Raw genomic sequence first — 11693 nt, forward strand, 5'->3', positions numbered from 1 at the left:
CTGCCACCTGCAAATCATGGCTGATCAAATCTCTTTAATGGTTGACCTGCAGTTGATAGTCAGCAATCCAATGGTGCTCCCGCCAGGTTTCACCATTGTGTTTCCCACCAGGCGTGTTTCATGTGGGAAAAGGGTTAAATTCACAAGGGCCTTTCAAAATAGGATTATAGAGGCCATTAAGTGCTTGTTAAGGGCCTTAACGACCAGTCCCGCCTGTTGGGTGCGGGACGGAGTCGGGACCATCAGACACGACTGAGTTAAAATTGCTCGGAGTCGGGAACCAGGCGGGGGGGAGGGGGGGTCCCGCACGCCAGTTTTTGCGATTTTAACCGCCCCGCACGCCTCCAAACCCGCCTCATGGCCCAATGAAAATCGAGCCCGATTACTGTATATTCAAGCATTGCCTGAAATCTTTAATATTCGGATAAATATTATAAAAGCTTACTCAGCCCATTCCAGATGATACTCCCCCATTTACAGGTGTGATTCTGTCCATCTCGTTGCTAGGGCTCCGCTATTCCACTTGCCATCTGATGCCTCTATCCCATGTGTGCTTGTGGGCCCTGGGACTGGGATTGCCCCTTACAGAAGCTTCTGGCAACAGCGGCTGTATGAGATTGAAAAGCAAGGTTAGTGTGGCTGAACTCACAATTCCACTCGGTGCCTCGGTCCCTCTCTGGCCTGCCGCCCAACTGAACCAGACCATCACCCCCAGACTGAGCAAAAGAGCAACTCGATCAGCCCGAGCTCAGCCACGCTGTGGCTCAGTGTTAATGAATGGGATCGGTCCCTTTCACTCCACCCAGTTTAATCAAACTCTAATCACTCCAGGACCATTTAAATATCCCCTCCCTCTTTTTTGGACACTCCTCCATCTAGGCCCCCTCTCCCTCGGTCCCAACTCTCCCTCGGCCCCCCTCTCCCTCGGCCCTCCTCCTTCGGCCCCCCTCTCCCTCGGCCCCCCTCTCCCTCAGTCCCAACTCTCCCTCGGCCCCCCCTCTCCCTCGGTCCCAACTCTCCCTCGGCCCCCCTCTCCCTCGGCCCCCCTCCTTCGGCCCCCCTCTCCTTCGGCCCCCCTCTCCCTCGGCCCCCCTCCTTCGGCCCCCCTCTCCCTCGGCCCCCCTCTCCCTCGGCCCCCCTCCTTCGGCCCCCCTCTCCCTCGGTCCCAACTCTCCCTCGGCCCCCCTCTCCCTCGGCCCCCCTCCTTCGGCCCCCCTCTCCCTCGGCCCCCCTCCTTCGGCCCCCCTCTCTTTCGGCCCCCCGCTCCCTCGGCCCCCCTCTCCCTCGGTCCCAACTCTCCCTCAGCCCCCCTCTCCCTCGGCCCCCCTCCTTCGGCCCCCCTCTCCCTCGGCCCCCCTCCTTCGGCCCCCCTCTCCCTCAGCCCCCCTCCTTCGGCCCCCCTCTCCCTCGGCCCCCCTCCTTTGGCCCCCCTATCCCTCAGCCCCCCTCTCCCTCGGTCCCCCCTCTCCCTCAGCCCCCCTCTCCCTCGGTCCCCCCTCTCTCTCGGTCCCACTCTCCCTCGGCCCAACTTTCCCTCGGCCCCCCTCTCCCTCGGTCCAAAACTCTCCCTCGGCGCCCCCTCTCCCTCGGCCCCCCTCCTTCGGCCCCCCTCACCCTCAGTCCCCCCTCTCCCTCGGCCCCCCCTCCTTCGGCCCCCCTCACCCTCAGTCCCCCCTCTCCCTCGGCCCCCTGCTCCCTCGGCCCCCCTCACCCTCAGTCCCCCCTCTCCCTCGGCCCCCCTCTCCCTCGGCCCCCCTCTCCCTCGGCCCCCCTCTCCCTCGGCCCCCCTCACCCTCAGTCCCCCCTCTCCCTCGGCCCCCCTCTCCCTCGGCACCCCCTCCCTCGGTCCCAACTCTCCCTCAGTCCCAACTCTCCCTCGGCCGCCCTCCTTTGGCCCCCCTCTCCCTCGCCCACCCCCTCCCTCGGCCTCCCCATCCCTCGGCCCCCTCTCCTTCGCTCCCTCTCTCTGGCTCCCCCTCCCTCCCTGGGTCCCGCCTTTCCATCGGTTCCCCCTCTCCTCTTAACTCCTCTTTTTCTCTCTCTCTCTCTCTCCTTCACTGACCTTTCTCTCTCTGCCTCTCTCTCTGTTTGACTCTCTCTCTCTCTCTCACTGACCTTTTTTCCCTCTCCCTCTCTCTGCCACTCCCTCGCTCTGGCCTCTCTCTCTCTCGCTCTGACCTCTCTCACTTGCTCTGACCTCCCTCGCCCTCGCTTATCTCTCTCTCTCTCTCCCTCACTGACCTCCCTCTCCCTCACTCTGACCTCTCCCTCTCCCTCACTGACCTCCCTCTCTCTCGCTCTGAACTCTCTCTCCCTCACTGACCTCTCTCTCGCTCTGACCTCGCTCTTTCCCTCACTGACCTCCCTCTCCCTCGCTCTGACCTCTCTCTCCCTCACTGACCTCTCTCTCGCTCTGACTTCGCTCTTTCCCTCACTGACCTCCCTCTCCCTCGCTCTGACCTCTCTCCCTCATTGACCTCTCTCTCTCTCACTCTGACCTCGCCCTCTCTCCGCAGGACGGGAGCCATGTGCGATGACCCTGATCTTTGGATGCCGTCAGTCAGCGATGGATCATATTTACAAAGATGAAACGATGGAGGCGAAAAACAAAGGAGTCTTCAAGGAGATTTACACTGCGTACTCGAGAGAGCCAGGGAGGAAAAAGGTAAAGGGAGAGTGAGACAGAGGGTACAGTGTGATAGGGAGCGGGGAGAGTGGGACAGGGGGTACAGTGTGATAGGGAGCGGGGAGAGTGGGACAGGGGGTACAGTGTGATAGGGAGCGGGGAGAGTGGGACAGGGGGTACAGTGTGATAGGGAGCGGGGAGAGTGGGACAGGGGGTACAGTGTGATAGGGAGCGGGGAGAGTGGGACGGGGGGTACAGTGTGATAGGGAGCGGGGAGAGTGGGACAGGGGGTACAGTGCGATAGGGAGCGGGGAGAGTGGGACAGAGGGTACAGTGCGATAGGGAGCGGGGAGAGTGGGACAGGGGGTACAGTGCGATAGGGAGCGGGGAGAGTGGGACGGGGGGTACAGTGTGATAGGGAGCGGGGAGAGTGGGACTGGGGGTACAGTGTGATAGGGAGCGGGGAGAGTGGGGCAGGGGGTACAGTGTGATAGGGAGCGGGGAGAGTGGGACAGAGGGTACAGTGTGATAGGGAGCGGGGAGAGTGGGACAGGGGGTACAGTGTGATAGGGAGCGGGGAGAGTGGGACAGGGGGTACAGTGTGATAGGGAGCGGGGAGAGTGGGACGGGGTACAGTGTGATAGGGAGCGGGGAGAGTGGGACAGGGGGTACAGTGTGATAGGGAGCGGGGAGAGTGGGACAGGGGGTACAGTGTGATAGGGAGCGGGGAGAGTGGGACAGGGGGTACAGTGTGATAGGGAGAGTGGGACAGGGGGTACAGTGTGATAGGGAGCGGGGAGAGTGGGACAGGGGGTACAGTGTGATAGGGAGCGGGGAGAGTGGGACAGGGGGTACAGTGTGATAGGGAGCGGGGAGAGTGGGACAGGGGGTACAGTGCGACAGGGAGCGGGGAGAGTGGGACAGGGGGTACAGTGCGATAGGGAGCGGGGAGAGTGGGACAGGGGGTACAGTGTGATAGGGAGCGGGGAGAGTGGGACAGGGGGTACAGTGTGATAGGGAGCGGGGAGAGTGGGACAGGGGGTACAGTGTGATAGGGAGCGGGGAGAGTGGGACAGGGGGTACAGTGTGATAGGGAGCGGGGAGAGTGGGACAGAGGGTACAGTGTGATAGGGAGCGGGGAGAGTGGGACAGGGGGTACAGTGTGATAGGGAGCGGGGAGAGTGGGACAGGGGGTACAATGTGATAGGGAGCGGGGAGAGTGGGACAGGGGGTACAGTGGGATAGGGAGCGGGGAGAGTGGGACAGGGGGTACAGTGTGATAGGGAGCGGGGAGAGTGGGACAGGGGGTACAGTGTGATAGGGAGCGGGGAGAGTGGGACAGGGGGTACAGTGTGATAGGGAGCGGGGAGAGTGGGACAGGGGGTACAGTGTGATAGGGAGCGGGGAGAGTGGGACAGGGGGTACAGTGTGATAGGGAGCGGGGAGAGTGGGACAGAGGGTACAGTGTGATAGGGAGCAGGGAGAGTGGGACAGGGGGTACAGTGTGATAGGCAGCGGGGAGAGTGGGACAGGGGGTGCAGTGCGATAGGGAGCGGGGAGAGTGGGACAGGGGGTACAGTGTGATAGGGAGCGGGGAGAGTGGGACAGGGGGTACAGTGTGAGAGGGAGCGGGGAGAGTGGGACAGGGGGTACAGTGTGATAGGGAGCGGGGAGAGTGGGACGGGGGGTACAGTGTGATAGGGAGCGGGGAGAGTGGGACAGGGGGTACAGTGTGATAGGGAGCGGGGAGAGTGGGACAGGGGGTACAGTGTGATAGGGAGCGGGGAGAGTGGGACAGGGGGTACAGTGTGATAGGGAGCGGGGAGAGTGGGACAGGGGGTACAGTGTGATAGGGAGCGGGGAGAGTGGGACGGGGTACAGTGTGATAGTGAGCGGGGAGAGTGGGACAGGGGGTACAGTGTGATAGGGAGCGGGGAGAGTGGGACAGGGGGTACAGTGTGATAGGGAGCGGGGACAGTGGGACAGTGGGTACAGTGTGATAGGGAGCGGGGCGAGTGGGACGGGGTACAGTGTGATAGGGAGCGGGGAGAGTGGGACAGGGGGTACAGTGTGATAGGGAGCGGGGAGCGTGGGACAGGGGGTACAGTGTGATAGGGAGCGGGGAGAGTGGGACAGGGGGTACAGTGTGATAGGGAGCGGGGAGAGTGGGACAGGGGGTACAGTGCGATAGGGAGCGGGGAGAGTGGGACGGGGTACAGTGCGATAGGGAGCGGGGAGAGTGGGACAGGGGGTACAGTGTGATAGGGAGCGGGGAGAGTGGGACAGGGGGTACAGTGTGATAGGGAGCGGGGGGAGTGGGACAGGGGGTACAGTGTGATAGGGAGCGGGGAGAGTGGGACGGGGGTACAGTGTGATAGGGAGCGGGGAGAGTGGGACAGGGGGTACAGTGTGATAGGGAGCGGGGAGAGTGGGACGGGGTACAGTGAGATAGGGAGCGGGGAGAGTGGGACGGGGGTACAGTGTGATAGGGAGCGGGGGGAGTGGGACAGGGGGTACAGTGTGATAGGGAGCGGGGAGAGTGGGACAGGGGGTACAGTGTGATAGGGAGCGGGGAGAGTGGGACGGGGGTACAGTGTGATAGGGAGCGGGGAGAGTGGGACAGGGGGTGCAGTGTGATAGGGAGCGGGGAGAGTGGGACGGGGTACAGTGTGATAGGGAGCGGGGAGAGTGGGACGGGGGTACAGTGCGATAGGGAGCGGGGAGAGTGGGACAGTGGGTACAGTGCGATAGGGAGCGGGGAGAGTGGGATGGGGTACAGTGTGATAGGGAGCGGGGAGAGTGGGACAGGGGGTACAGTGTGATAGGGAGCGGGGAGAGTGGGACAGGGGGTACAGTGTGATAGGGAGCGGGGAGAGTGGGACAGGGGGTACAGTGTGATAGGGAGCGGGGAGAGTGGGACAGGGGGTACAGTGTGATAGGGAGCGGGGAGAGTGGGACAGGGGGTACAGTGCGATAGGGAGCGGGGAGAGTGGGACGGGGGTACAGTGTGATAGGGAGCGGGGAGAGTGGGACAGGGGGTACAGTGTGATAGGGAGCGGGGAGAGTGGGACAGGGGGTACAGTGTGATAGGGAGCGGGGAGAGTGGGACAGGGGGTACAGTGTGATAGGGAGCGGGGAGAGTGGGACAGGGGGTACAGTGTGATAGGGAGCGGGGAGAGTGGGACAGGGGGTACAGTGTGATAGGGAGCGGGGAGAGTGGGACAGGGGGTACAGTGTGATAGGGAGCGGGGAGAGTGGGACAGGGGGTACAGTGGGATAGGGAGCGGGGAGAGTGGGACAGGGGGTACAGTGTGATAGGGAGCGGGGAGAGTGGGACAGGGGGTACAGTGTGATAGGGAGCGGGGAGAGTGGGACAGGGGGTACAGTGTGATAGGGAGCGGGGAGAGTGGGACAGGGGGTACAGTGTGATAGGGAGCGGGGAGAGTGGGACAGGGGGTACAGTGTGATAGGGAGCGGGGAGAGTGGGACAGAGGGTACAGTGTGATAGGGAGCAGGGAGAGTGGGACAGGGGGTACAGTGTGATAGGGAGCGGGGAGAGTGGGACAGGGGGTGCAGTGCGATAGGGAGCGGGGAGAGTGGGACAGGGGGTACAGTGTGATAGGGAGCGGGGAGAGTGGGACAGGGGGTACAGTGTGATAGGGAGCGGGGAGTGTGGGACAGGGGGTACAGTGTGATAGGGAGCGGGGAGAGTGGGACGGGGTACAGTGTGATAGTGAGCGGGGAGAGTGGGACAGGGGGTACAGTGTGATAGGGAGCGGGGAGAGTGGGACAGGGGGTACAGTGTGATAGGGAGCGGGGACAGTGGGACAGTGGGTACAGTGTGATAGGGAGCGGGGCGAGTGGGACGGGGTACAGTGTGATAGGGAGCGGGGAGAGTGGGACAGGGGGTACAGTGTGATAGGGATCGGGGAGAGTGGGACAGGGGGTACAGTGTGATAGGGAGCGGGGAGCGTGGGACAGGGGGTACAGTGTGATAGGGAGCGGGGAGAGTGGGACAGGGGGTACAGTGTGATAGGGAGCGGGGAGAGTGGGACAGGGGGTACAGTGCGATAGGGAGCGGGGAGAGTGGGACAGGGGGTACAGTGCGATAGGGAGCGGGGAGAGTGGGACAGGGGGTACAGTGTGATAGGGAGCGGGGAGAGTGGGACAGGGGGTACAGTGTGATAGGGAGCGGGGAGAGTGGGACAGGGGGTACAGTGTGATAGGGAGCGGGGGGAGTGGGACAGGGGGTACAGTGTGATAGGGAGCGGGGAGAGTGGGACGGGGGTACAGTGTGATAGGGAGCGGGGAGAGTGGGACGGGGTACAGTGTGATAGGGAGCGGGGGGAGTGGGACAGGGGGTACAGTGAGATAGGGAGCGGGGAGAGTGGGACAGGGGGTACAGTGTGATAGGGAGCGGGGGGAGTGGGACAGGGGGTACAGTGTGATAGGGAGCGGGGAGAGTGGGACAGGGGGTACAGTGTGATAGGGAGCGGGGAGAGTGGGACGGGGGTACAGTGTGATAGGGAGCGGGGAGAGTGGGACAGGGGGTGCAGTGTGATAGGGAGCGGGGAGAGTGGGACGGGGTACAGTGTGATAGGGAGCGGGGAGAGTGGGACGGGGGTACAGTGCGATAGGGAGCGGGGAGAGTGGGACAGTGGGTACAGTGCGATAGGGAGCGGGGAGAGTGGGATGGGGTACAGTGTGATAGGGAGCGGGGAGAGTGGGACAGGGGGTACAGTGTGATAGGGAGCGGGGAGAGTGGGACAGGGGGTACAGTGTGATAGGGAGCGGGGAGAGTGGGACAGGGGGTACAGTGTGATAGGGAGCGGGGAGAGTGGGACAGGGGGTACAGTGTGATAGGGAGCGGGGAGAGTGGGACAGGGGGTACAGTGTGATAGGGGGCGGGGAGAGTGGGACAGGGGGTACAGTGTGATAGGGAGCGGGGAGAGTGGGACGGGGTACAGTGTGATAGGGAGAGGGGAGAGTGGGAAAGGGGGTACAGTGTGATAGGGAGCGGGGAGAGTGGGACGGGGGTACAGTGTGATAGGGAGCGGAGAGAGTGGGACGGGGTACAGTGTGATAGGGAGGGGGGAGAGTGGGACAGAGGGTACCGTGTGATAGGGAGCGGGGAGAGTGGGACAGTGGGTACAGTGTGATAGGGAGCGGGGAGAGTGGGACAGGGGGTACAGTGCGATAGGGAGCGGGGAGAGTGGGACGGGGTACAGTGTGATAGGGAGCGGGGAGAGTGGGACAGGGGGTACAGTGTGATAGCGAGCGGGGAGAGTGGGACAGGGGGTACAGTGTGATAGGGAGCGGGGAGAGTGGGACAGGGGGTACAGTGTGATAGGGAGCGGGGAGAGTGGGACGGGGTACAGTGTGATAGGGAGGGGGAGAGTGGGACAGGGGGTACAGTGTGATAGGGAGCGGGGAGAGTGGGACGGGGGTACAGTGCGATAGGGAGCGGGGAGAGTGGGACAGGGGGTACAGTGCGATAGGGAGCGGGGAGAGTGGGACAGGGGGTACAGTGTGATAGGGAGCGGGGAGAGTGGGACAGGGGGTAAAGTGTGATAGGGAGCGGGGAGAGTGGGACAGGGGGTACAGTGTGATAGGGAGCGGGGAGAGTGGGACAGGGGGTACAGTGTGATAGGGAGCAGGGAGAGTGGGACGGGGTACAGTGTGATAGTGAGCGGGGAGAGTGGGACAGGGGGTACAGTGTGAAAGGGAGCGGGGAGAGTGGGACAGGGGGTACAGTGTGATAGGGAGTGGGGAGAGTGGGACAGGGGGTACAGTGTGATAGGGAGCGGGGAGAGTGGGACAGTGGGTACAGTGTGATAGGGAGCGGGGAGAGCGGGACAGGGGGTACAGTGTGATAGGGAGCGGGGAGAGTGGGACAGGGGGTACAGTGTGATAGGGAGCGGGGAGAGTGGGACGGGGGTACAGTGTGATAGGGAGCGGGGAGAGTGGGACGGGGTACAGTGTGATAGTGAGCGGGGAGAGTGGGACAGGGGGTACAGTGTGATAGGGAGCGGGGAGAGTGGGACAGGGGGTACAGTGTGATAGGGAGTGGGGAGAGTGGGACAGTGGGTACAGTGTGATAGGGAGCGGGGAGAGTGGGACAGGGGGTACAGTGTGATAGGGAGCGGGGAGAGTGGGACAGGGGGTACAGTGTGATAGGGGGAGCGGGGAGAGTGGGACAGTGGGTACAGTGTGATAGGGAGTGGGACAGGGGGTACAGTGTGATAGGGAGCGGGGAGAGTGGGACGGGGGTACAGTGTGATAGGGAGCGGGGAGAGTGGGACAGGGGGTACAGTGTGATAGGGAGCGGGGAGATTGAGACAGGGGGTACAGTGTGATAGGGAGCGGGGAGAGTGGGACAGGGGGTACAGTGTGATAGGGAGCAGGGAGAGTGGGACAGAGGGTACAGTGTGATAGGGAGCGGGGAGAGTGGGACAGAGGGTACAGTGTGATAGGGAGCGGGGAGAGTGGGACAGGGGGTACAGTGTGATAGGGAGCAGGGAGAGTGGGACAGGGGGTACAGTGTGATAGGGAGCGGGGAGAGTGGGACAGGGGGTACAGTGTGATAGGGAGCGGGGAGAGTGGGACAGGGGGTACAGTGTGATAGGGAGCGGGGAGAGTGGGACAGGGGGTACAGTCTGATAGGGAGCGGGGAGAGTGGGACAGGGGGTACAGTGTGATAGGGAGCGGGGAGAGTGGGACAGGGGGTACAGTGTGATAGGGAGCGGGGAGAGTGGGACAGGGGGTACAGTGTGATAGGGAGCGGGGAGAGTGCGACAGGGGGTACAGTGTGATAGGGAGCGGGGAGAGTGGGACAGGGGGTACATTGTGATAGGGAGCGGGGAGAGTGGGACAGGGGGTACAGTGCGATAGGGAGCGGGGAGAGTGGGACAGGGGGTACTGTGTGATAGGGAGCGGGGAGAGTGGGACAGGGGGTACAGTGGGATAGGGAGCGGGGAGAGTGGGACAGGGGGTACAGTGTGATAGGGAGCGGGGAGAGTGGGACAGGGGGTACAGTGTGATAGGGAGCGGGGAGAGTGGGACGGGGGTACAGTATGATAGGGAGCGGGGAGAGTGGGACATGGGGTACAGTGTGATAGGGAGCGGGGAGAGTGGGACAGGGGGTACAGTGTGATAGGGAGCGGGGAGAGTGGGACAGGGGGTACAGTGTGATAGGGAGCGGGGAGAGTGGGACAGGGGGTACAGTGTGATAGGGAGCGGGGAGAGTGGGACAGAGGGTACAGTGTGATAGGGAGCGGGAAGAGTGGGACAGGGGGTACAGTGTGATAGGGAGCGGGGAGAGTGGGACAGGGGGTACAGTGTGATAGGGAGCGGGGAGAGTGGGACAGGGGGTACAGTGTGATAGTGAGCGGGGAGAGTGGGACAGGGGGTACAGTGTGATAGGGAGCGGGGAGAGTGGGACGGGGGGTACAGTGTGATAGGGAGCGGGGAGAGTGGGACGGTGGGTACAGTGTGATAGGGAGCGGGGAGAGTGGGACGGGGGTACAGTGGGATAGGGAGCGGGGAGAGTGGGACAGGGGGTACAGTGGGATAGGGAGCGGGGAGAATGGGACAGGGGGTACAGTGTGATAGGGAGCGGGGAGAGTGGGACAGGGGGTACTGTGTGATAGGGAGCGGGGAGAGTGGGACAGGGGGTACAGTGTGATAGGGAGCGGGGAGAGTGGGACAGGGGGGGGGGGGGGGGGGGGGGGGGGGGGGGTAAAGTGTGATAGGGAGCGGGGAGAGTGGGACGGGGTACAGTGTGATAGGGAGCGGGGAGTGTGGGACAGGGGGGACAGTGTGATAGGGAGCGGGGAGAGTGGGACAGGGGGTACAGTGTGATAGGGAGCGGGGAGAGTGGGACAGGGGGTACAGTGTGATAGGGAGCGGGGAGAGTGGGACAGGGGGTACAGTGTGGTAGGGAGCGGGGAGAGTGGGACAGGGGGTACAGTGTGATAGGGAGCGGGGAGAGTGGGACAGGGGGTACAGTGTGATAGGGAGCCGGGAGAGTGGGACGGAGGTACAGTGTGATAGAGAGCGGGGAGAGTGGGACAGGGGGTACAGTGTGATAGGGAGCGGGGAGAGTGGGACGTGGTACAGTGTGATAGGGAGCGGGGAGAGTGGGACGGGGGGTACAGTGTGATAGGGAGCGGGGAGAGTGGGACAGGGGGTACAGTGTGACAGGGAGCGGGGAGAGTGGGACGGGGTACAGTGTGATAGGGAGCGGGGAGAGTGGGACGGGGTACAGTGTGATAGGGAGCGGGGAGAGTGGGACAGGGGGTACAGTGCGATAGGGAGCGGGGAGAGTGGGACGGGGTACAGTGTGATAGGGAGCGGGGAGAGTGGGACAGGGGGTACTGTGCGATAGGGAGCGGGGAGAGTGGGACGGGGTACAGTGCGATAGGGAGCGGGGAGAGTGGGACAGGGGGTACAGTGCGATAGGGAGCAGGGAGAGTGGGACGGGGTACAGTGTGATAGGGAGCGGGGAGAGTGGGACGGGGTACAGTGTGATAGGGAGGGGGGAGAGTGGGACAGAGGGTACCGTGTGATAGGGAGCGGGGAGAGTGGGACAGTGGGTACAGTGTGATAGGGAGCGGGGAGAGTGGGACAGGGGGTACAGTGCGATAGGGAGCGGGGAGAGTGGGACGGGGTACAGTGTGATAGGGAGCGGGGAGAGTGGGACAGGGGGTACAGTGTGATAGCGAGCGGGGAGAGTGGGACAGGGGGTACAGTGTGATAGGGAGCGGGGAGAGTGGGACAGGGGGTACAGTGTGATAGGGAGCGGGGAGAGTGGGACGGGGTACAGTGTGATAGGGAGAGGGGAGAGTGGGACAGGGGGTACAGTGTGATAGGGAGCGGGGAGAGTGGGACGGGGGTACAGTGCGATAGGGAGCGGGGAGAGTGGGACAGGGGGTACAGTGCGATAGGGAGCGGGGAGAGTGGGACAGGGGGTACAGTGTGATAGGGAGCAGGGAGAGTGGGACAGAGGGTACAGTGTGATAGGGAGCGGGGAGAGTGGGACAGAGGGTACAGTGTGATAGGGAGCGGG

General features: G+C 63.2%; 1 protein-coding gene across 1 annotated transcript in view; it reads left to right on the top strand.

Annotated features, from left to right (window-relative positions):
• LOC147095502 (nitric oxide synthase 1-like) overlaps positions 1 to 11693 on the top strand; it is a 462084-nt gene that overhangs the window by 388981 nt on the left and 61410 nt on the right. The window contains exons 23-24 of the mRNA XM_085974639.1: positions 508 to 629; positions 2517 to 2665. Coding sequence (XP_085830765.1) covers positions 508 to 629; positions 2517 to 2665 — 271 coding nt within the window. The remainder of the gene's footprint in view (positions 1 to 507; positions 630 to 2516; positions 2666 to 11693) is intronic.

The sequence above is a fragment of the Somniosus microcephalus genome, unplaced genomic scaffold (assembly GCF_052327205.1).
Source record: "Somniosus microcephalus isolate GS21.2 unplaced genomic scaffold, FLI_Smic_1.0 unresolved_chr1, whole genome shotgun sequence".
In the NCBI taxonomy this organism is placed as follows: domain Eukaryota; kingdom Metazoa; phylum Chordata; class Chondrichthyes; order Squaliformes; family Somniosidae; genus Somniosus; species Somniosus microcephalus.